The 25994-nt window shown below is 41.9% G+C and overlaps 1 protein-coding gene across 1 annotated transcript in view; it reads right to left on the bottom strand.

The window, feature by feature from the left end:
• Positions 1 to 1736: 1736 nt before the first annotated feature.
• The window catches only part of itga4 (integrin alpha 4), a 185843-nt gene continuing 161585 nt past the window's right edge, over positions 1737 to 25994 (bottom strand). Inside the window, exons 22-28 of the mRNA XM_070875800.1 lie at positions 20776 to 20887; positions 19277 to 19384; positions 15411 to 15527; positions 7880 to 7999; positions 6803 to 6898; positions 5139 to 5258; positions 1737 to 1972 (exon numbers count right to left, since the gene is read on the bottom strand). Of these exons, the coding sequence (XP_070731901.1) occupies positions 1865 to 1972; positions 5139 to 5258; positions 6803 to 6898; positions 7880 to 7999; positions 15411 to 15527; positions 19277 to 19384; positions 20776 to 20887 (781 nt within the window). The 3' untranslated portion in view covers positions 1737 to 1864. The remainder of the gene's footprint in view (positions 1973 to 5138; positions 5259 to 6802; positions 6899 to 7879; positions 8000 to 15410; positions 15528 to 19276; positions 19385 to 20775; positions 20888 to 25994) is intronic.

Genomic DNA, 25994 nt, shown 5'->3' with positions numbered 1-25994 from the left:
TCTGCGTAAAGAAGCTCCCCCTCCCCAAATCCCCTCTAAACCTTCCACCAACCACCTTAAAACTATGCCCCCTTGTAATAGACCCCTCCACCAATGGAAATAGGCCCTTACTATCCACTATGTCCAGGACCCTCAATATTTTGTACATCTCAATGAGGTCTCCTCTCAACCTCCTCTGTTCCAATGAAAATAAACCCAGCCTATCCTATCCCTTGATTCCACCAATATCCAAAAATCTATCAATCTCTGTCTTGAATATACTCAAAGACTGAGCATCCACAGCCCTCTGGGGTAGAGAATTCCAAAGATTCACCAGCCTCTGAGTGAAGAAGTTTCTCAGTCCTAAATGGCCGACCCCTTATTCGGAGGCTGACTCCTGGTTCTAGACTCCACAGCCAGAGGAAGCATCCTCCCTGCATTGGCCCTGTCAAGCCCTGTAAGAATTTTGTATGTTTCAATGAGATCACCTCTCATTCTTCTAAACTCTAGAGAATATAGGCCTAATCTACTCATTCTCTCCTCATAAGACAAATCCCCCCATCCCAGGAATCAGTCTGGTGAACCTTTGTTGCACTCCCTCTATGGCAAATAATCCTCCCTTAGATAAGGAGACCAAAACTGTATACAATACTCCAGGTGCGGTCTCACCGGGGCCCTATATAATGGCAGTAAGATGGCTTTACTCATACTCAAATCCTCTTGTAATAAAGGCCAACATACCATTTGCTTTCTTAATTGCTTGCTGTACCTGCATGTTAACTTTCAGTGATTTGTGTACAAGGAAACCCAGGTCCCTCTGAACACCAACATTTCCCAATCTCTCACCATTTAAAAAATACTCTGCTTTTCTATTTTTCGTACCAAAGTGGATAACTTCACATTTCTCCACATTATATTCCATTTGCCAGGTTCTGGCCCATTCACTTAGCCTGTCTATGTCCCCTTGAAGCCTCTTTGCATCTTCCTCACAACTTACATTCCCACCCAGCAAACTTGGACACCTTACAGATTGATTGTGGGCAAGGTATTGACAGAACAAATACTAAAATATCAGACAACTCCCTCAAAAAATGTTTATACGATTATGTTGTACAGTTCACAATAGCATAGGAATGGATTTCTATTTTATAAATTTAGAGGCTGTTTTTCTATTTGCTGCTTGGGCATAAAACTGGTGTTGTGGATCAGCAATCCATTACAGAAACAACCCAGTTTCCATTGAAATGAATGGAAATTAAAATCAAGTGGTTTGTATAATGGGTGGCCGATCCACACCACCAGTTTTGTGCCCAAGCAGCAAGTTGAAAATCCACCCCTTGGACTCTTAACTAATGCAACTGTCAAAACGAGTGCACAAAATGTTACGCTCATTGTTAAAGGTGGGCAGAAGACAGATTTTGTTTAGGTGGGAATTTGGGCATCCTGTTATTGGAGCCCAATGGGAGAATCATAGAATGATAGAAATTTACTGCACAGAAGGAGGCCATTGTGAATGTATTTCTTGATAAACTTGGATTGTTTGCTTTAAACTCAAGGCTAGATTAAAATAAAACCTAAAAACAGTAATACACTGATGATAAATGCAGTGGAACTAATCTGTTCCACACAGAAACAATTTAAAACACATGCATGCATAAAGTAATGTATATTTAGACTCTACAAATTACAATGTGGAATAAATCTTAATGAATTCCTGCAATTAATGAACATACAATTTTCAGATATTCTTACTCAAATATACACAAGTGCATAGTTTCCAGCCTTCAAATATAATTCCAATGCTGTTTAAATTTACATTTCATATATTTTGTATTATAAATTCCAAACCTTAATTTTAAATGGTGTGGAAGTGTTTTAAAACATTTTAAAACTCATTATTTTCCTCTTGATTTATTGATATCCACCTTCCTCGTCGGTCACTTTTTTTCTTTTCATTAATTTCGTCTTTCAATGTTCTATTAAAGAATCCACACTAAAGCCAGCGGGTGGGGGCGTCAGGGAAAAATCAGAAAATTATAAATCAGTTTCTTACTGTTTGGCATTTTACATATTTTTTGTAACATTTTGGTTACTGACATTTCTTAAGTTACTATGATGACTTTTATCAGTTTTTGGCTGAAACAGCAGCTACAATAGTGTTCCAATTGTGTCTGAAGGTAAAACTGAAATTGTCATTATCTTGCAAGTGTTCCTGACATTAAATGGATAGAAAGAAATTGGTGACATTGGACAGGAGCATTCTTTAGGCCTACTCTGCCTCATGACTAAAGTAAAAATATCAAACAATAAAGGAAAATATCTAAAAAAATATTCATCTATCGGATTGTAAGCCCACTTTTAAATGCTGACTTTTTTCTGGGGATGGAGTTTATCCTTACCCACCCTGCAGAAACCGGGAAGGTAAGCAGTTAAAATCCACTGGGTGACTTACCTTTCACAGGGTATAGATCCTGCTGTTCCCAATTTTTATCGGCTCTTCTGGACAGACAGCTAAGCCACCCACCCAAAGCTAGTGGGGTCCTTTTGTAAATACACAGATTGGATCCGGTGACATCATTGGGTCCCGACTGCAATTTTAAACCTGGCCTGAGTGGGGAAGTTGCTGCAGTTTCCTGCCAGATGAAGGCCTGTCAGAAGAGGATCGATAGCAGAAGAGGCCATTCAAGATAGCTGTTTTCTTTTATGGGGCCAGGAACAACAGAATAAGGTTTGAACCAAAATTCAAAGTACTGATATTCTTTGAATCCTCATCTCTCTCATCTAGAGGGAGGAGAGCAGGCCGGGAGATCTCAGAGATGCAGTGATCGTGACCATCTTTAAAAAAGGGGACAACTACAGGGGAATCTCCCTGCTATCAGCCACTAGGAAAGTTGTTGCTGGAGTTCTCCTCAACCGTCTTCTCCCTGTGGCCGAGGAGCTCCTCCTGGAGTCACAGTGTGGATTTCGTCCCCTACGGGGCACAATGGTCATGATCTTTGCAACACGACAGTTGCAGGAAAAATGCAGGGAACAGCGCCAGCCCTTATACATGGCTTCTTTGACCTTACACAGCCTTTGACACTCTCAACCACGAGGGTCTATGGAGTGTCCTCCGTTTCGGATGCCCCCAAAAGTTTGTCAATATCCTTCGCCTGCTCCACGACGACATGCAGACCGTGATCCTTACCAGTGGATCCATTAAAGACCTATTTCACATCCGGACCGGGGTCAAACAGGGCTGCGTCATCGCTCCAACCCTCTTCTCAATCTTCCTCGCTGCCATGCTCCACCTCACTGTCAACAAGCTCCCCGCTGGAGTGGAACTAAACTACAGAACCAGTGGGAAGCAGTTTAACCTATGCCAGATCCAAGATCACCCCAACCTCTGTCGTTGAGCTACAGTACGCAGACGACACCTGCGTCTGCGCACATTCTGAGGCTGAACTCCAGGATATAGTCGATGTATTTTCTGAGGCATATGAAAGCATGGGCCTTCCGCTAAACATCCATAATACAAAGGCCCTCCACCAGCCTGTCCCCGCCACTCAGCACTGCCCCCCAATCATCAAGATCCACAGTGCGGCCCTCGACAACGTGGGCCATTTCCCATCCCTCTGGAGCCTCTTGTCAACAAAAGCAGACATTTATGAGGAGATTCAACACTGCCTCCAGTGCAGCCTTCAGCCGCCTGAGGAAAAGAGTGTTCGAAGACCAGGCCCACAAATCTATCACCAAGCTCATGGTCTACAGGGCTGTAGTAATATGCGCCCTCCTGTATGGCTCAGAGACATGGACGATGTACAGAAGCCACCTCAAGTCACTGGAGATATATCACCAATGATGTCTCCGCAAGATCCTGCAAATCCCCTGGGAGGACAGGCGCACCAACATGAGTGCCCTCGTCCAGGATAATATCCCCAGCATTGAAGCGCTGACCACACTCGATCAGCTTCGCTGGGCAGGCCACATAGTTTGCATGCCATACACGAGACTCCCAAAGCAAGTGCTCTATGTGGAGCTCCTTCACGGCAAACGAGCCAAAGGTGGGCAGCGGAAACGTTACAAGGGCATCCTCAAAGCCTCCCTGATAAAGTGCGACATCACCAGTGACACCTGGGAGTCCCTGGCCAAAGACCGCCCTAAGTGGAGAAAGTGCATCCGGGAGGGCGTTGAGCACTTCGAGTCTCAACGCCGAGAGCGTGCAGAGGTCAAGCACAGGCAGCGGAAGGAGCATGCGGCAAACCAGTCCCACCCACCCCTTCCCTCAACAACTGTCTGTCCCACCTGTGACAGAGTCTGTAGCTCTCGTATTGGACTGTTCAGCCACCAAAGAACTCACTTGAGGAGTGGAAGCAAGTCTTCCTCGATTCGGAGGGACTGCCTATGATGATAATGATGATGATGATTTCTTTTATGGGGCCAGGAGCAACAGAATAAGGTTTGAACCAAAATCCAAAGTACTGATATTTTTTGAGTCCTTGACATTTCCCTTTTGTGAAAGTATATAACAAAATACTTTAATGTTCCTTCAAAATACACCCCTGTTTCTTCAGTGTCTACTTTGATATGGGAAATGTCTGCCCTATAACATTAGATATATGGTATGTGCACAGAAGGTAATATTAACAATTGTGCTATATAAACTGAAAATGCTGGAAACACTCAGCAGGTCAGGCAGCATCTTTGGAGAGAGAAAAAGAGTTAATGTTTCATGTCAGTGACCTTTCATCAGAATGGGAAAATGTTACAACAGTTTTTAAGCAAGTACAGAGGCAGGGAAAGGGAGAGGGGAGGAATGAACAAAGGGGGAGATCTGTGATAGGTGGAAGGCAGGGGTGATTAAATGACTAAAGGGATGATGGTACAAGGCAAATAGGGATGGTAATGGGACAAGTAAGGAAACAAAAGATGGGTCTAGAGGAGCTGTAAATGGCAACATTATCAGCACCTACTGTCTGAAAAATGGGAGCAGTGATTATGATCTGAAATTGTTGAACTCAGTGTTGAGTCTGGAAGGTTATAAAGTGCCAAATTGAAAGATGAGGTACTGTTCCTCGAGCTTCTGTTTAGCTGCACTGAAACAGTGTAGGAGTCCAAGAACATAGTTTGGTGCTGTTTAACTGTATTTAATTGTAGAACTGGGTTAATATTAATCTTACCTTCCAAAGTATGAATGTACATATAGCCAATATCAAAATCCCCAAGAACAAACTGATTGCAATCATTAATACTGCTACTTTATTTTTTGGTTTAAGATTATAAACTGCTTGCATGATAACCTAGGGGAAAAAAATGAGAATTGAGTTAACAAGCAGGAAGAGTGTCATTAATTCTGCAAGACTAAACAGAAAATTTACATGATCAAAATAATAATGAGTGAATAAAGAAAATAAGTTACTTGCGTTTATATAACGCCTTTCACAACCTAAGTATTCCAAAAGTACTTCACGGAAAATAAAGTACTTTTGAAATGTAATCACTGTTGTAATGTAGGCAAACATAGCAGCCAATTTGCGCAGAGGGAAGACACAATATCGGGTGCAACTGCAACTCTTAAAGGTTTGTAAGCAGGATAGGTCCACTTAAAGGCAACCTTTCCACCTCTGTAGGCCAAAAGAAACGGCTGTCAAAACCTAGAGGATGGCAAATAAAAATGTGGAGGAAGAAAATTATGTCTATAGGCAAGTAACAAAGCAGTGAAGTACATAAAACCACTTGTTTAATGTATGACGGTAGATATCCTGTTGCATGAAGTGGGTACAAGGAAAGTTGCCTGTTTGGCACTCCAGGGCATCCTTCCTCAGAGGACAGAAGTACAATATATCTAGCAGGAACTGGAATCCAGGATTAATACCAGTGCCCACAGCATCTGAGGCAGAAGGAAATAGTAGACCTTAAGAAAGCTGCTAACATATGGCTACACAACAGTATCACATACAAGGTAAATAGTGCACATATGCATTCCAAAAATGTTGTCTGTCAACATGCTGTGTATTTCCTGCTGGCCCATGCAAAGCCCTTACAGCTCCTTCACTGCTTAAAGTACATGCCCATACCCCAGCAAGATATTCAAGCTGCAGTTTACAACTGAACACTCTGGGCTTCACACAGCATGTCAAAGTTAATTACATGATCAGCTACTGCTACACAGCATGTGCTACAGGTTGGGTGCCTACACATGTGCCCCTCAACGTAATATCTTAAGAATATTTCTCTGCTTGCAAGATAAGATAGCAATTAATACAAGAGAACAGTTTATATTGACTTGATGATAAGTGGCTTCAGCCTAGAGCAGGAATGAAACTGTATCTGTATGGCCCTGTATCACATCATTCAATTCATTTACCCCCAAGCCACTTGGGAGTCTTCCTACACTTTTACCAATTATTTATTTATTTCCAGCTTTCATTCCCTCCCCAAAATATAGATTTTTCTCTCCTAGGCTTTCCAAGCTAGACTATTCTTTAGTCCAACCAGAAGTTAGGCAATCTATGTGCAGGACTGTAGATGGTTGAGCTGATTGATCTGCCCTGACTTTTTTTCTCTCCCAGTGAGTTAACCTCTGCAAGGAGAAAAAAAATCAACCAATGTACCTGTTCTTGGTTGCCATGCAGTGACTCCTGGTGAAAAGGATTGGGATCAGCTGTGATACCCTGATGTAGTCAAATACCATTCAGTGTCTGGACTTGTACATGTAGAATGGCCACTGGGGCAATGTCCTGGAGAGTTGTCATCACTCATGGAGTGTATCCAAGATGAATTCAGGGGAGGGGAAGGAGAATTGTACTGATTATATAATTTAATATTGTATTTAAATACTTACAGTTATGCTCGTTCCTCCTTCATTTTCAATAACATTGGGATTATGCCCTGATGATGCCACAGCTTCTGTAACAAAATAAGTAGAAGAAGCGGTATCCTGTTGAAATAAAATGTGAACGTTGTACTGTTTTTAAATCCAAAAATATTGCATTAGCATTCCTTTTATATCATACTTTGTATATTTAGAATATCATGTTAATGCTAGTTTCCTTACAAGATGCACTTCATATGTGTAGGGAGTGCACACTTTGTATAACATTTAAATTTCATTAAATGCAATTGCCATTGTTGAAAGAGAAAGCTGTGGAGGTTATCAAAAACTGGTTTTAAATGTGAAAGTAACAAAATCACAAATATATCAGCAAATGCTGTAGATCATAATCTACTATTTATGTAAATTCATTGAAGTTATAATTTTATTCCTTATTGCCCTTTTCACGTGCTCCAGTGCTGCCTTTAGCAATCATTATTTCCTCCTTCAACCAGGAATGTGGAGCAATTTCAATAGCCTTTCATGTCATTCCCTGATCATCTGACAGGAGGTGTATTTTAGGGAGCAGAACTGGGTCTGTTAATTTTATTGTGGCAATTCTGGTGGTCTCACCAAAAGTTGACAAAACATGTTGGCAAAAAACAGCAGCGCAGGCTGGAATTCCAACCCGAAATTCTCCACAACTACGGAGTCACTTTCAAAATGCATTGATAGTTTTGCTTGCATTCCACAAGTGAAAGAGAGAGGCAAAAGTGGTCTCAAGCTTGATCATGAACATCAGTATATAGTGTTGATCAACGAACAGTGCCCTGACATGTACATCTATCAGCAATAGGGGAGAGTTAGAGAGTACAAATAAGATTTAAATATTTCTAATTTTTGTTCAAATACTACTGAGAAAAAACTTACTTATATGGTGATGTTTATTTTGCCCCTCTCACATGATGATTAGAATTTGGTTGCACGTTAGCTAAACAGATTATTCAAAGCACCAAGAAGGTTCATGACTCAATGTTCATTTATAAAAGCAATACTTAAAAGATCCAAATAACGACATATATAAAAAATGCATAAAATAACACTTACTGATGCCAGAAATGCATAATTGAGTCTCATAGCAACATGGATGGATACAGCTTTTCCATGTTCAATGTCTCCCAGCTGGCACTTGATGTCTAAGCAGGAAATTCCATGTCTGAAACAGGACTGTAGAAAAAAGTTAAACCTAATTTGTAAAAGGGTGAAACTCAAAGTGATTATACTCTCATTTACAATAGTGTCAACTGTGGCTCAGTTGGTAGCACCTTCGCCTCTGATTCAGAAGGCTGTGGATTCAAGTCTTATTCCAGAGACTTGAGCACAAAATCTAGGCTGACACTCCAGTGCAGTACTGAGAGAATGTTGTACTGTCAGAGGTGGTGTCTTTCAGATAAAATGTTGAACCAAGGCCCCATCTGCTCTCTCAGGTGGACGCAAGAGATCCCATGGCACTATGTCAAAGAAGAGCAGGGGAGTTATGCCCTGTGTCCTGGCCAATATTTATCCCTCAAGCAACATCACAAAAAGATTATTTGGTCATTATCACATTGCTGTTTGTGAGACCTTGCTGAGTGCAAATTGATTGCCGCATTTCTTACATTACAACACTTCAAAAGGTACTTAATTGGCTGTAAAGTGCTTTGGGATGTCCCAAGGTCATGAAAGGCGCTATATAAATACAAGTCTTTCTTTCTTTATAGCCTTATCTGGAGGTGTCATGGAGTTCATGATGTGGGCTCATACCCAAAATACTCAGTGAGTTACTGAGTGCTTTCCTACAGGGAAGGTGCTAAATGTGAATAAAAATTGGGTTAGTGCTGCACACTTCCTACAGGTCAGTTACAGTAGGTCGCATCTGGTTTCACCACTTTGGTGGAATCAGCAAACCAACAGTTTTGGTCTCCTAACTTGAGGAAGGACATTCTTGCTATTGAGGGAGTGCAGCGAAGATTCACCAGACTGATTCCCGGGATGGCGGGACTGACCTATCAAGAAAGACTGGATCAACTGGGCTTGTATTCACTGGAGTTCAGAAGAATGAGAGGGGACCTCATAGAAACGTTTAAAATTCTGACGGGTTTAGACAGGTTAGATGCAGGAAGAATGTTCCCAATGTTGGGGAAGTCCAGAACCAGGGGTCACAGTCTGAGGATAAGGGGTAAGCCATTTAGGACCGAGATGAGGAGAAACTTCTTCACCCAGAGAGTGGTGAACCTGTGGAATTCTCTACCACAGAAAGTAGTTGAGGCCAATTCACTAAATATATTCAAAAGGGAGTTAGATGAAGTCCTTACTACTCGGGGGATCAAGGGTTATGGCGAGAAAGCAGGAAGGGGGTACTGAAGTTTCATGTTCAGCCATGAACTCATTGAATGGCGGTGCAGGCTAGAAGGGCTGAATGGCCTGCTCCTGCACCTATTTTCTATGTTTCTATGTTTCTAAACAGAAGGCAATAGAACTTACTGGCAGAAACATGTAAACAAGTTATCTGATCAGCTTTTAGTGGCAAGTAGATGCCACAGAAATGGGTGACAAGTAATAAACATCTTAAAAGGCAGATTTAATTCAGCACATATCTTTGCATTATAAATCACACGATAGCAAAAAGATTTCACACTCTGGGTGGAAATTCTGTTCTAGCTCTACCTAGTGACTGGGCAGTAAAAGTAAGCTGAAGTAAAGTGACACAGGCTTTTCTTTTTACATGTTTTGCTGATTTCTAGAAGAACATCAAAGTGGGGAAGTGAAGCCAGATGCCTTCCCCAAGCTCAAAGCTATTGCTATTCTGTTCTAGTTGTGCCATGTCTCCCTCATCACTGACCCAAAATCAGGAAATAAAAACAAGCACAAAACATCACACAGTATGCAAGATTCATTTGAAGGTATCAGGGACTTTGGGCTCAAAATTGGCCAGGAGTTGCTCCATTTTTTTTGGAGCGACTTGATTTTTCTGGAATATCTTAAAAATCCCTATTTTGCACATTCAATTTGCACCAGTGTAAGTGAGTTAGTTAGAATTTTTTTTAGTTTAGTTTTTTTTTTCCAAAAGAGGTCAGTCCCGGGATGGCGGGACTGACCTATCAAGAAAGACTGGATCAACTGGGCTTGTATTCACTGGAGTTCAGAAGAATGAGAGGGGACCTCATAGAAACGTTTAAAATTCTGACAGGGTTAGACAGGTTAGATGCAGGAAGAATGTTCCCAATGTTGGGGAAGTCCAGAACCAGGGGACACAGTCTAAGGATAAGGGGGAAGCCATTTAGGACTGAGATGAGGAGGAATTTCTTCACCCAGAGAGTGGTGAACCTGTGGAATTCTCTACCACAGAAAGTTGTTGAGGCCAATTCACTAAATATATTCAAAAAGGAGTTAGATGAAGTCCTTACTACTAGGGGAATCAAGGGGTATGGTGAGAAAGCAGGAATGGGGTACTGAAGTTGCATGTTCAGCCATGAACTCATTGAATGGCGGTGCAGGCTAGAAGGGCCGAATGGCCTACTCCTGCACCTATTTTCTATGTTTTCTATGTTTCTATGTTTCTATGTTACCAGCCACCTATGCCCGTTTTGGCCATTTAGGCCACTCTGGCCAGCTAATAATTATTCCAAACTAACTTAGGCCAGCGTATGTGGCTACTTGTGGCCGCTTGGGAAAACCCTTGCGGAGAGTTAAGAAATCAGCACAAGTAGGTACTTCTGAGGCCAGCAGAACTTAACGACTTGACTAAAGAATGTGAATAGATCAAACAGCTATACAGGACATCATATGACAAACTTCGCAAAGTTAATTTACTATACAACAGAAGCATTCATGGAAGCTTAAACTACAAAAATAAAAGAAGTAAAAGATAGTTGAATTAAATTGCCCTAATCTCACAACTAATTTTAACAACTATTTGTATGCAATGATTATACTGGGTCAAAATTGAGCCCATATTATCTAAATAAAGTCTACTTCATTAAATAAGATATTCCTCCATCATTTATGTTCTTTCACAACAGCACTCGGTAAATAGGCTTGACAAATGGTCACCATTATTCACAAGAGACAAAACATATTTACATAATTTTTTCAAAATATCCAAATAAAAAATCTTATTCAGTTACCCTACCTTCATCTTCAGTCCGGGAAGGCAGCGGGCCGTCCTGTGCGGTAGGCCACTCGGCCTGGGAAAGGGGCAGGACATACCAGCAGCTGGTATGATGATGATGATCGGGTCCCACGCTGCAGCATGCACACAGACAGGATGGGGGCAGGAGCTACTGTGCATGCGCGCGCACTCCAACGCACATGTGCAGCGCAGGACGCTGGCTCCGCCCCTGACCCGACTGGCCACACTGCGCGAAGACCCGGGAGAAGCCAGACAGCGCCCAAAGTGGGGACGGATTTTTTTTGAGTACTTTTCAATGCAGAAAAGTGGCGCATCTCCGGTGAGTGCGCCAAAAAAAGGGGTGGGCCAATTTTGAGCCCTTTATGTGGTTCGTCATCTCTGTACATTACCAGGTTAAATTGAAGTCAGCACAAACTAGCATGGCATTCTACAAAGGAGGGAAGGAAAACCTTGGAAAATTTTAGGACATTGGAGATCCACCAAGTCCAGTATTAAATTCAGACTTGAGACAGAAATTCACAAGGATGGAAAGAGAAATTTAATGGCATATAATGGAAATACTAGGGGACCGAGGGTCTAGTGAGAAGGAGGAACTGAAGGAAATCCTTATTAGGCATGAAATTGTGTTAGGGAAATTGATGAGATTGAAGGCCGATAAATCCCCGGGGCCTGATGATCTGCATCCCAGAGTACTTAAGGAAGTGGCCCTAGAAATAGTGGATGCATTGATGATCATTTTCCAACAGTCTATCGACTCTGGATCAGTTCTTATGGACTGGAGGGTAGCTAATGTAACCCCACTTTTTAAAAAAGGAGGGAGAGAAAATGGGTACTTATAGACCAGTTAGCTTGACATCAGTAGTGGGGAAAATGTTGGAATCAATTATTAAATATGAAATAGCAGCACATTTGGAAAGCAGCATGAAAGGGAAATCATTGCTTGACAAATCTTCTAGAATTTTTTGAGGATGTAACTAGTAGAGTGGACAAGGGAGAACCAGTGAATGTGGTGTATTTGGACTTTCAAAAGGCTTTTGACAAGGTCACACAAGAGATTGGTGTGCAAAATTAAAGCCCATGGTATTGGGGGTAATGTACTGATGTGGATAGAGAACTGGTTGGCAGACAGGAAGCAGAGAGTCGGGATAAACATGTCCTTTTCAGAATGGCAGGCAGTGACTAGTGGGGTGCCGCAGGGTTCAGTGTTGGGACCCCAGCAATTTACAATATACATTAATGATTGAGATGAAGGAATTGAGTGTAATATCTCCAAGTTTGCCGATGACACTAAACTGGGTGGCGGTGTGAGCTGTGAGGAGGACACTAAGAGGCTGCAGGATGACTTGGACAGGTTAGGTGAGTGGGCAAATGCATGGCAGATGCAGTATAATGTGGATAAATGTGAGGTTATCCACTTTGGTGGCAAAAACACGAAGGTAAAATATTATCTGAATGGCGGCAGATTAGGAAAAGGGGAGGTGCAATGAGACCTGGGTGTCATGCCACATCAGTCATTGAATGTTGGCATGCAGGTACAGCAGGCAGTGAAGAAGGCAAATGGTATGTTGGCCTTCATAGCTAGGGGATTTGAGTATAGGAGCAGGGAGGTCTTACTGCAGTTATACAGGGCCTTGGTGAGGTCTCACCTGGAATATTGTGTTCAGTTTTGGTCTCCTAATCTGAGGAAGGACGTTCTTGCTATTGAGGGACTGCAGTGAAGGTTCACCAGACTGATTCCCGGGATGTCAGAACTGACATATGAGAAGAGACTGGATCGACTGGGCCTGTATTCACTGGAATTTAGAAGGATGAGAGGGATCTCATAGAAACATGTAAAATTCTGAAGGGACTGGACAGGTTAGATGCAGGAAGAATGTTCCTGATATTGAGGAAGTCCAGAACCAGGGGACACAGTCTAAGGATAAGGGGTAAGCCATTTAGGACTGAGATGAGGAGAAACTTCTTCACTCAGAGAGTTAACCTGTGAAATTCCCTACTGCAGAGAGTTGTTGATGCCAGTTCATTGGATATATTCAAGAGGAAGTTAGATATGGCCCTTACAGCTAAAGGGATCAAGGGGTATGGAGAGGAAGCAGGAAAGGGGAACTGAGGTGAATGATCAGCCATGATTTTATTGAATGGTGGTGCAGGCTCGAAGGGTCGAATGACCTACTCCTGCACCTATTTTCTATGTTTCTATGTCAAAAGAAATGTGTCCAAACCAGTGGTAATTTGACATTCATCTTTCAGATGAGATGTTAAACCGAGGCTCCATCTACCCTCCCAAGTGGTTGTCAAGGATCCCATGGCACTATTCGAAGAATGGGAATTCTCCCCGGTGTCCTGACCAATATTTAATCCCTCAACCGATATCACTAAAACAAATGATCTGATCTTTATCTCATTGCTGTTTGTGGGACCTTGATGTGTGCAAATTGGCTGCCACATTTCCCTACATCACAACAGTGATTACACTTAAAAAAAAACGTAATTGGCTGTAAAGCACTTTTGGAATGTCCTGAAGTCGTGAAAGCTCCTCTTTTTCAGTTGGTAAGAGCCCTGCCGATGACATAACTGAGTCATATGAGCAGAGAGAGAGCGAAGAAAGGTTGCAACAGAAAGAATGACGTTGGAAGGTGGAACCGAAAAAAGAGTCACTTTATTCTTTTATACAGTGTCGTGTGCAAACTACCGCCCTATCTCCAACCTCTCTTTTCTCTTCAAAGTTATTGAATGTGCTGTCACCTCCTAAATCTGTACTCATTGTTCCCAGACTCCATAATTGAATCCCTCCAATCAGATTTCCGCCCCTGCTACAATACCAAGGTGGCTGTTATTAAAGTCACAAATGACATCCTATTTGACAGTGACAGTGGTAAACTATCCCTCCTCGACCCTCTTGACCTGTCTACAGTCTTTGACGCGGTTGACTACACCATCCTCCTCCAATGCCTCTCCACCGTTGGGGCTGCACTCACCTGGTCCCATTCTTATCTAACCAGACGTAGCCAGACAATTACCTGCAATGTCTTTTCTTCCCACTCCCACACCATTACCTCTGGTGTCCTAAGCTCTGGAGTTCCCTTCCTAAACCTCTCCACCTCTCTACCTCTATTTCCTCCTTCAAGATGCTCCTTAAAACCTACCCTTTTGACCAAGCTTTTGGTCACCTGCCCTAAATTCTCCTTATTTGGCTCGGTGTGAAGTTTTTTATCTCATAATACTTCTGTGAAGCACATTGGGACGTTTCACTACATTAAAGGCACTATATAAATACAAGTTGTTGTTGTTGTCCTTGTTCAACAACAAGTTGTCCTTGGCCCCTTTCTATTTCTCATCTACATGCTGCCCCTCAGAGACATCAACTGAAAACATGGTGTCAGTTTCCACATGTACACTGATGACACCCAGCTCTCCCTCATTACCACCTCTCTCGACCCCTCCACTGTCTCTAAATTGTCTGGCTGCATGTTCAACATCCAGTACTGGATGAGCTGAAATTTTCTCCAATTAAATATTGAGGAGGTCAAAGCCATTGTTTTTGGTCCATGTCACAAACTCTGTTCCCTAACCACCGACTCCATCCCTCTCCCTAGCAGCTGTCTGAGGCTGAACCAGACTGTTTGCCACCTTGGTGTTGTATTTGACCACATATCCACGCCATCACCAAGACTGCCTATTTCCAACACCACATCGTTCGACTCCGTCCTTGCCTCAGCTCATCTGCTGAAACCCTCATCCATGCTTTGTTGCCTCTAGACTTGACTATTCCAATGCACTCGCATCTTCTAGCCTCCATAAATGTAAGGTCATCCAAAACTCTGCTACTCATATCCTAAATCGCACCAAGTCCTGTTTACTCCTGTGCCCGCTGACCTACATTGCCCAGGAATATGAACAATGCCGCTATTTAAAAATTCTCATCCTGCTTTTCAAATCCCTCCATGGCTTTGCCCCTCCCTATCATTAAACTCCTCCAGCCCTATAACCCTTCGAGATATTGGAGCTCCTCCAATTCTGGCCTCTTAAGTATCCCCGCTTTTAATCGCTCCACCATTGGTGGACGTGCCTTCAGCTGCCAAGGCCCCAAGCGCTGAAATTCCCTTCCTAAACATTGGTGTTTCATTCCCTCTCTTTCCTCCTTTAAAGGAGCTCCTTAAAGCCAAGCTCCATCTGTCCTTGTGTGGCTCATTATTTTGATACCACCCCTATGAAACGCCTTTGGACATTTTACTACATCAAAGGCACTATATAAATGCAAGTTACTGTTATTGTTGTTGAGTGATTTCAAGGTTGTGATTTTATGATGAGGTCAGAATAACTATTATTTTCAGATGATGCTTTGCTCTACTAGTTTATCATACCTTTGATTAGATTATTAGCTTTTAATCACTTCCAAGTATCCATTATTCTCTACTTCATCATTTAAAGCTCAGTTCAAATTGTTTAATTTCATTTGATCCTTACCAATACTTTTCTTCCAAACTTCATGACAAAGTTAATCACGTGATGAAATATTGTCACATTTGGTATTTCAGTGCAATTTTCTGAATGACGGTCAAATTGACATTCTCCATTACTGGACTGTAAAAAAAATGTACAAATTTAAAGAAATGAGACACGATACTAAATGTAAGCGTTAGCCAACAATATGCAGTAATTTGACCTCCACATATCAGCTAAATGCCACAATATAACAGATATTTGATGAAGCATTGTATGAGGAGGTGAAAAAGCAGCAGCCAGTCGCAGTTTTGGTGGGACGAGCAGGGGAGTGAAATCCAACCTAGAAAGTTGTACTTTTGGGCTCCACACAAGGACTTTAGTACATCATTTAGCCAATATTACCGAGGAAGTGCTGTAATGCCAGAGATGCCATCTTTTGGATGATACATTCAACTGAGATTCCATTTGCCTGTTCTGGTGATTTAGAAAGATGGCATTATTTGCTGAATCTTGATGTGCACAAACTGACTGTCACATTCGCCTATGTTTTGAAAGACGGGATAAGCCACTAAATAAATGCAGGTGTTTCTTTCTGGGGAGGTCTTCATACCCCTTGCACTTCTGGAGAGGATACATCAAAAACATTTTTCTAACAGATTGTTCATTTTCTCCTCTGGTTTCCAACCTCTTTCTGTTCATTGTGACCTTACCTATTTCATCAAATTTGTTATTGGCATTTTTTTTCTTAATTTTTCCTGCCCCTCCACAGCTCCAAATTATTATCCTGCAACATCAGCCCTGAATTTGCGGCCCTTACGGGCGCGTATGAGGTGCGCATATGCCAGTCGGGGCCCCACAAATTCCGGGTTTAGGCATGTGAAGCGCATGTGCCTAAACCCGGAACTTGCGATCGGTCAAGAATCCGGAACCAAAGGGCCTCCTTGGGCGGAGACAATTTCTGACTGGAGAATGCCCGTAAGATTCTTACGACTGATAAAATCAGGCCTAAGTAAGGCCTGCTTTTATCAGCGTAAGACTTTGAAAGGACAGAAAAATACATTTATTTTCAATAATTTAAACATTTAAAATTCTGTTAAATAAGCTAAGTTTATTTTTAGACACTTTAAAATATGTACATTTATTTTTCAAAAAATCGAATTTTTGTTTTAAATAATTAATTAAATTCCATTTTGATGAATTTTAAATATGTGATGTTTTTAAAAAATGTATTTTAAGTATTTTAAGGGTCATTCCCATTCATACTTATGGTGATTCCGTACATACGGAACTCACCACAAGCATGAATGGGAATACCCCTACTTTGATTGGTTGGGGCGCCTACATCCCTGGAATACGTGGGCCTCTAGACAAGCCTTCGCATAGAGGCCTAGGACCACAAGTCTCTAAACCTCTCGGACCACCAGGTAAATTCACAGAAATTTTTCAGGTCGGAGGCATCTGCCCATGGGAAGCCTCCGACTGCAATTTCTGGACCATCATCCTCACTGCATCTTCACCATACTGAAAGCAAGACTATCTCTTAGTCCAAACCATTTTTTCCTAGATCACCATTACGGTAGAACTTGCTTACCTCCATCAGTCTTCCCATCCTCCTACAATTTATGGGCTTTTAAAGGCCAAGCTTGGCATCACCTGACCACTTTTTGATTTACCTCATCTTTTCACTCTTTTAAACTTTGGTGATGTATCTATTATATGCTAACATACGAACATAAGATGAATTGATGGCACAAATATAAATAATTGGGTATGATCTAATAGTCATTACAGAGATGTGGTTGCAAGGTGACCAAGGTTGGGAACTAAATGTTCCAGGGTACTAGATATTTCAAAAAGACAGGCAGAATGATAAAGGAGAGGGTGAGGGGTAGCCCTGATAAAGGATGACATAAGGACAGTAGAGAGAAAGGATCTCGGCTTGGAAGATCAGGAAGTAGAACCAGTATGGGTGCAGATAAGGAATAACAAGGGACAGAAAACACTCGTGGGCACAGTATACAGGCCCCTAACAGTAGCTATACCATTGGACAGAATATTAATCAAGAAATAGTAGGAGCTTGTAACAAAGATAATGCAATAATCGTGGGGGACTTTAATCTTCTTATAGACTAGACAAATCAAATTGGCAAAGGTAGCCTGGAGGACGAGTTCATGGAATGCATTCGGGACAGATTCCTGGAACAATACATCATGGAACCAACCAGGGAACAGGCTAGTTCAAATCTTGTATTGTGTAGTGTGATGGGGTTAATTAGCAATCTCATGCACTTTGGCAGAAGAAAAATCAAAGAGCAAGTTATTATTTAAATGGAGAAAGATTGCAAAGTGCTGCAGTACAGCGGGACCTGGAGGTACTTGTGCATAAAACACAAAAGGTTAGTATGCAGGTACAGCAAGTGATCAGGAAGGCCAATGGAATCTTGGCCCTTATTGCAAAGGGGGTTGGAGTATAAAAGAAGGGAAGCCTTGCTACAGTTATACAGGGTATTGGTGAGGCCACACCTGGAATACTGCGTCCAGTTTTGGTTTCCATATTTACGACAGGATATACTTGCTTTGGAGGCAGTTCACACGGTTGAGTAGGTTGGGTCTCTACTCATTGGAATTCAGAAGAATGAGAGCCTGCTCTGCCATTCAATAAGATCATGGCTAATCTGATCATGGACTCAGCTGCATGTCCCTGCCCGCTCTCCATAACCCCTTATTCCCTTATCGTTTAAGAAACTGTCTATTTCTGTCTTAAATTTATTCAATGTCCCAGCTTCCACAGCTCTCTGAGGCAGCAAATTCCACAGATTTACAACCCTCAGTCCTTCCCACTGTCCAGGGCCGCAAACACTCCTTCCAGCTGAAACAGTGATTTACTTGTACTTCTTTCATTTTAGTGCTCATGATGCGATCTCCTCAACACTGGGGAGACCAAACGCAAATTGGGTGATCATTTTGCGGAACATCTCAAGTCAATCCGCAAACATGACCTTGAGCTTCTGGTCGCCTGTCATTTTAATTCTCTGCCCCACTCTGATCTTTCTGTCCTTGCCTCCCACACTGCTCTAATGAAGCTCAACTGAAGCTCAAGGGACAGCACCTCAATTTTCGATTAGGCACTTTACAGGCTTCCAGACTCAACATGGAGTTCAATCATTTCAGATCATTTCCATCACTACCATTTTTTCAGACAGCTGCTGTTGGTAATGATTCTACAATTGCCATTTACACCTCCTCTAGACCCATCTTTTGGTTCTTTACTTGTCTCAATACCACCCCTTTTTTGCCTTGCACTATCATCCCTTTAGTGATTTAATTTCTCCTGCCTTCCATCCTCACTCCTATCACCTTTTTGTTTTTTCCTTCTCTCCCCTTTTTCCTGCCTCTGTACTTGCTTAAAACTGGTTATATCTCTAACTTTTTCCAGTTCTGATGGAAGGCCATCGACCTGAAGCATTAATTCTTCTCTCTCCGCAGATGCTACCTGACCTGCTGAGTATTTCCAGCATCTGCAGTATTTTGATTTTATAAAAAATAATGCTATTTGACTGTTAAATCTATTTAATGGTTATTGCAGATATCACATATTTGCAGTTGCTTGTACGGTATCATCTGTAGAAATACAAGTAAGAGAGTAAGAGGAATCTGCAGGTACAATCCTGTGATCTCTGATCCCTGTGGGGAGCCACACTCCCAGGGAGTAGGTTGGAGAATGTAATGTTATATATGTTACAGAAATACAATGGGCAAAACTATGTCGTCACCAACTTTGCTCTATAGAAATCTGCGTAATCAGATTTTGAGAGCCTAATGGCAATGTGGTGTTATAGATGAGTAGTTTTTCCTCAACACCTGAAACAGTATAACAATTATCTGACCTTTATGTCAAGAATTTCAAACAATTTAAAGCCATTTGCTCCCAGTGTGTTGGGCTGTTGAATTTGCAGTTCAAGACCAGGAGCCATGCTGTTCCCCATATTGATGACCTGGAAGCAAGTTAAATATGAATAGATAAGTAGATGTACTGTCAAACCCATTATATCAGCATATCTTGTGCAGCATTCATACACAGCTATGAGAAATACTGGTCCTCAGGTTATAACACAATTATTATTAATCCATGACATCTTGCTCCCTTTCATACTCACTCTTTATATAAATTGCCAATCATTTTCCATCAACATTACTAACAAAAGCTGATTGTTCAACTTTTAGGGCCAGAAATGGGACCTCATTTCACCCATTTTATGGTGGGGGGAGTAAAACCAACACAAAGGCCAATTTTGGGGAGCAACATCCTGTAGCCGATCAGCACCAGAGGTACGGACAACGCTATATTGGTGTAGGTGGCTGCCCAGGCACCTGCCTAAAATGGGCGTTGGGCCCCCTTATATATGCAGTGCCTGTGTCAGGACCCTTGTACTAAATCAGTGAGCAATTAGCAGAGCAAGCTCTGGACATGCTCTGCTCAGAATGTTTCAGCGGTCGCTGCAACGTAAGCAGCAATCATCATCAAAAAGTAACTTTTAAAAGTTCTTATCTACTGCAGCAGTGTAATGAATTACTCCATTTTCTGTCTCCACCACAATTTGCCTTTTAATAGCAAGCTATTTAAGACCTGCTCCCTATCCATATTTTCTGATCCCCAGCCAAATGTGCTGCAGGCCCAAGCTCTATGGGCAAGGTTTTCCTGTGCCTTTAGCAGATTCACATTAACGGAGGGATGCCCATCAGAAAATTAGGCCAGGCCAGCTCCCTCTTAATTTCAGGTCAATCCGTTGTGGAGTTTTATAATGAATATTAACCATCGTTTTCTATTGTTATTCTGAATAAATTTTGTGACTAATGAGTGTTGATGACATCATCAAAGAACTGACTCTAATGATTTATTTAGCTGCGAGTCAACAAAATTAACCTTGGTCATCAACTCAGCATGCTTCACAGATCATGCAATTTCAACTGTGCACATCTCAGCTGTTTGGCTGTTGGATCCTGTAAGTCTTCCAAGCAAGTTCTCCTACTAAACTCTTAAACATTCACCATTTTAACAAAAATAGTCAAAAATAAAATATGCACAAATAGGGATTTTTTTTTACAATTTTCCCAGAATTCTTTTAACTGTTTGATTTTTGAAACAACAACTGACAGTGAGATAGTCTACATCAAAGTTTAACAAAAACTTAATGTTTGACTACCAGTGGAACGTAACAGAATTATGTCAAACCTCAACAGACAGCTACTGAATTAAATATGAACATGTTTTCTAGGCACTACATATCTACAGAAATAAAACAAGGTCCAGAGAAAGAACCTTAGTCCAAAAATCCAAAAACAAGCAAACACACACACATCTGTAGTTTGAAGAACAAAGACTTACTTGGAATGTATAACTGATGTTCTGATATGTGCAAGGTGAATCAGAGAAAGTAAATGCTTCTGTGGCATTGTCTGTGGCTCCCTCATACACAAATGAAGAAGGAAACACCGATCTGTTCCAAAAAGAGAGTGCAGTACTATTTAACAAGCTTGGGGAAAGTATTGCTCAATACCTTTTCATATGCAGCCCTAGCAAAAAAACGTGTTTACTGAGTGTGAAACATCTGCTCATACTGACATTATCTATGTACTTGTGTTGGGTAATAAACAAGATTTAACCACCATCTGTGCTTTGAATTTCTCATTAAGCAAAGAAGAAAACTCAATGGCCTGGAAATTCTGGCCTCCCGGGTCCGTACTGTGGCTACGGACCCGGGAAGGCATTGCAAAAGCCGGTTTTCAGCGCACAATGCACATGCGCTGAAAACCGGCTTTTCCGATCTGTCAAGCTTGACAGATCCAACGCATATATTGGGAGCAAGGACATTTGCAAGGGCAAGTTTGCGGGATTTACCCATATCTTGCCGAGCAAATGTCCTCAAAACTCTTGCGCCTGATAAAAGCAGGCGCATAGCCTACTTTTACAGGCATAAGAGTTTTAAAACATACAAAAATATAATAAAATAAAATTTTAAAAACACATTTTATTTTTAAAAGCCCTGCCTACTACGTTAAATTTATTTTAAATCATAATTTAAAAAACTTCTGAAAAACGCGGAAAAAATTTTTCTCTGATATTTATTAACTTTAATTTAAATTAATTTTAATTCTGTGAGGTGTGTTTTTTATTTTTTATTATGATGTTTAGTGTGTTTGGTTTTTTTTTCTCATTAATAGCAATAAAAACTCATAGATACGGAGTTCTCATTGCTATTAATGAGAAAGCTGTGGAATACTGTACCTGATTGGGTATGCAGTCACACGTGACTGCACCTTCTGCGTGGGAACCTGGAGGATGGAGTGCGCTTCGCAGCGCGGGAAGAGAAGGCCTCTCCAACGGAAGCCCACGCTCCTCCGGGACCACCAGGTAAGTTTGTAGAAATTTTTCAGGTCGGAAGCAATTGCCCACGGGAAGCCTCCAACAGGAATTTCATGTAAAATGATGTTGAGTCTGGACAATTGTAAAGTGCCTTGCAGGTAAAACAGCGATTTACTAATACATCTTTTAAGTTAGTATACTGTATTCGCTGCTCACGATGCAGTTTCCTCTACATCGGGGAGATCAAACGCAGATTGGGTGATCGCTTTACTGAATAGTCTGCAAGCACGAGCCTGAGATTCCGGTTGCTTGCCAGTGTAATTCTCCGCCCCACTCCCATTCTGCCCTCGGCCGCCTACACTGTTCCAACAAAGCTCAACAGAAACTTGTGAAACAGCCTCATATCTTTCGATCCGGCACTTTATAGCCTTATAGACTCAACACCGAGTTCAACAATTTCAGATCATAACTACTGCTCCCATTTTTCTGGACAGCAGGTGCTGGTCCAGGTTGAACCTCCCTTATCCAGCACCCTCGGGACTTGGCCTGTCCCGAACGAGGGATTTTGCCGGGTGAGGAGAGGTCACGTGTTTGGATGGACTGCGCCTTTAAGTGCTGTTGCTGGGGTAAGTGTGTGTGCGCGCCGATTGGCTGGATTGACTGTCAGTTAGTCAGTCAGCCAATCAGTGTGCAGGGAGCTGAGATGAGTCGGTAGGCCTTGAACAGTCGGCGGGCCTCGAGAGTTGTCGGGCCAGCGGGCCTTGAACAGTCGGAGGGCCCCGAAGAGTCGGCAGGCCCCGAAGAGTCAACTCGACCCGCCGAAGGAAGCGCTGTGGGGAGGAGCGGCCGGCCTGAGGACTGTGGCTGCAGGAGTTCCAGCAGAGCGACGAGAAGGGGGCAGCCAATCGAGGAGAAAGATTATATTGGTGAGTAAGATTTTGACAGGTCGCATTCTGCGCATGCGCCACCCAGCGGCCGGAAATGGTCCCAGAGGAGAGGTGGTGCCAGATAAGGGAGTCCTGGATAAGAGAGGTTCAACCTATAATGTGAAATAAAAACAGAAAATTCTGGAAATACTCAGCAGGTCAGGCAGCATCTGTGGAGGGAGAAACAAAGTAAACGTTTCAGGTTAATGACCTTTCATAAGCTAGAAATCTGTTGTTGCCATTTACAGCTCCTCTAGATCCATCCTTTGTTTCTTTACCTGTCCCATTATCACCTCCTTTGCCTTGCACCATTATCCCTTTTGTCTTTTAATCACTCCTGCTTTCCACTCTATCACAGACTTTCCCTTTTGTTCTTTTCTCCCCTCCCTACTCTCCCTGCCCCTGCACTTACTTAAAACCTGTTACATCTCTAACTTTTTCCAGTTCTGACAAAACGTCACGAACCTGAAACATAAAAAGTTCTCTCCCCACAGATGCTGCCTGACCTGCTGAGTATTTCCAGCATTTTCTGTTTGTATTGCTGATTTCCAACATCTGCAGTATTTCGCCTTTGTATCAGCCCACTTTTATTACTTTCACCAGTTATGTTTTTGGTGATTGTTTTGTCAATGATAGGAAGAACAAAATGTAGTGTTCTGCTATATATTTTTACTTATCATTATAGCTGATGTTCACTATTTTATGCTCACCAGTAGTGTTTTACATGCTTTGGTTTCCATATGGGAAAAAAAGCCTTTTTCTGATACAGCCCTAGATGTCGTGATCTTAGAATAAGGAGCCGCCCATTTAAAACAGATGAGGAGAAATTTCTTCTCTCAGGGGGTTGTAAATCTGTTTAATTTGCTGCCTCAGAGAGCTGTGAAAGCTGGGACATTGAATAAAGTTAAGACAGAAATAGACAGTTTCTTAAACGATAAGGAGATAAGGGTTTCTGGGGAGCGGGCGGGGAAGTGGAACTGAGTCCATGATCAGATCAGCCATGATCTTATTGAATGACGGAGCAGGCTCATGGGGCCGTATGGCCTACTCCTGTTCCTATTTCTTATGTTCTTATGTATGAGATGTACATGTATTGTTCCATAATGATACATTAAGAAAGCTTATCATAACTATCATTCTCTATCAAGGTTAATATTCAGGGTTATTTACCATATTGGAAGGATAGGCAGAAAGGAAAAGGAGATGGGGTAGCTCTGTTAATAAAGGATGAGATCAGTGCAGTAATGAGAAATGATACTGGCTCAGAAGATCAAGATGTAGAATCAGTTTGGGTGGATATAAGAAATAATAAGGGAAATAAGTCACTGGTGGAAGTAGTCTATAGGCCCTCTAACAGTAGCTATACTGTGGCACAGAGTATAAATCAAGAAATAATGGAGGCTTGTAAGAAAGGTATGGCAATATTCATGGGTGATTTTAATCTTCATATTGATTGGACAAATCAAATTGACAAATTGAGGAAGAGTTCATAAGAGTGTATTCGGGATGGTTTCTTAGAACAATACGTTGTGGAACCAACCAGGGAGCAGACTATTTTAGATCTGGTAATGTGTAATGAGACTGGATTAATTAATGACAGTAAAGGATTCTCTTGGGAAGAGTGATCATAACATTGTAGAATTTCAGATTGAGGGTGAGAAAGCTAGGTCTCAAACTAGTGCCCTGAACTTAAATAAAGGCAATTACAAAGGTATGAAGACACAGTTGACTAATGTGGACTGGGAAAATAGATTAAAGGGTAGATGAGCAGTGGCAAACATAAGAACATAAGAAATTGGAGCAGGAGTAGGCCATACGGCCCCTCGAGCCTGCTCCACCATTTAATATGATCATGGCTGATCCGATCATGAATTCAAGTCCACTTCCCTGCCCGCGTTCCCCATAACCCCTTAATCCCTTATTGGTTAAGAAACTGCCTATCTCTGTCTTAAATTTATTCAATGTCCCGGCTTCCACAGTTCTCTGAGGCAATGAATTCCAGATTTACAACCCTTGAGAGAAGAAATTCCTCCTCATCTCAGTTTTAAATGGGTGTCCCCTTATTCTAAGATTATGCCCCTAGTTTTAGTCTCCCCTATCAGTGGAAACATCCTCTCTGCATCCACCTTGTCAAGCCCCTCATAATCCTATGCGTTTCGATAAGATCACGTCTCATTCTTCTGAATTCCAATGAGTAGAGGCCCAACCTACTCAACCTTTCCTTGTAAGTCAACCCCCTCATCTCCGGAATCAACCTAGTGAACCTTCTCTGAACGGCCTCCAAAGCAAGTATATCCTTTCGTAAATATGGAAACCAAAACTGTAAGCAATATTCCAGGTGTGGCCTCACCACTGCCCTGTATAACTGTAGCAAGACTTCCCTGCTTTTATACTTCATCCCCTTTGCAATAAAGGCCAAGATTCCATTGGCCTTCCTGATCACTTGCTGTACCTGCATACTATCCTTTTGTGTTTCATGCACAAGTACGTCCAGGTCCTGCCGTACTGCAGCACTTTGCAATTTTTCTCCATTTAAATAATAACTTGTCTTTGATTTTTTTTCTGCCAAAGTGCATAACCGCACACTTTCCAACATTATACTCCATCTGCCAAATTTTTGCCCACTCACTTAGCTATCTATATCCTTTTGCAGATTTTTTGTGTCCTCCTCACACATTGCTTTTCCTCCCATCTTTGTATCATCAGCAAACTTGGTTACGTTACACTCGGTCCTTTCTTCCAATATAGATTGTAAATAGTTGGGGTCCCAGCAGTTATTCCTGTGGCACCCCACTAGTTACTGACTGCCAACCCGAGAACGAACCATTTATCCCAACTCTCAGTTCTCTGTTAGTTAACTAATCCTCTATCCATGCACATACATTACCCCCAACCCCATGAACGTTTATCTTGTGCAGTAACCTTTTATGTGGCACCTTATCAAATGCCTTCTGGAGGTCCAAATACACCACATCCACTGGTTCTCCTTTATCCACCCTGTTCGTTGCATCCTCAAAGAATTCCAGCAAATTTTTCAAACATGACTTCCCCTTCATAAATCAATGCTGACTCTGCCTGACCGATTTATGCTTTTCCAAATGTCCTGCTACTGCTTCTTTAATAATGGACTCCAACATTTTCCCAACCACAGATGCTAGGCTAACTGGTCTATAGTTTCCTACTTTTTGTCTGCCTCCTTTTTTAAATAGGGGTGATACATTTGCAGTTTTCCAATCTGCTGGGACCTCTCCAGAATCCAGGGATTTTTGATAAATTACAACCCATGCATCTACAATCACTGCCGCTACTTCTCTT

This window comes from Pristiophorus japonicus, chromosome 3 (genome assembly GCF_044704955.1).
Source record: "Pristiophorus japonicus isolate sPriJap1 chromosome 3, sPriJap1.hap1, whole genome shotgun sequence".
Taxonomy (NCBI): Eukaryota; Metazoa; Chordata; class Chondrichthyes; family Pristiophoridae; genus Pristiophorus; species Pristiophorus japonicus.
Note: the sequence above shows the minus strand (reverse complement) of the source record. Positions and strands in the feature narration are given on the sequence as shown.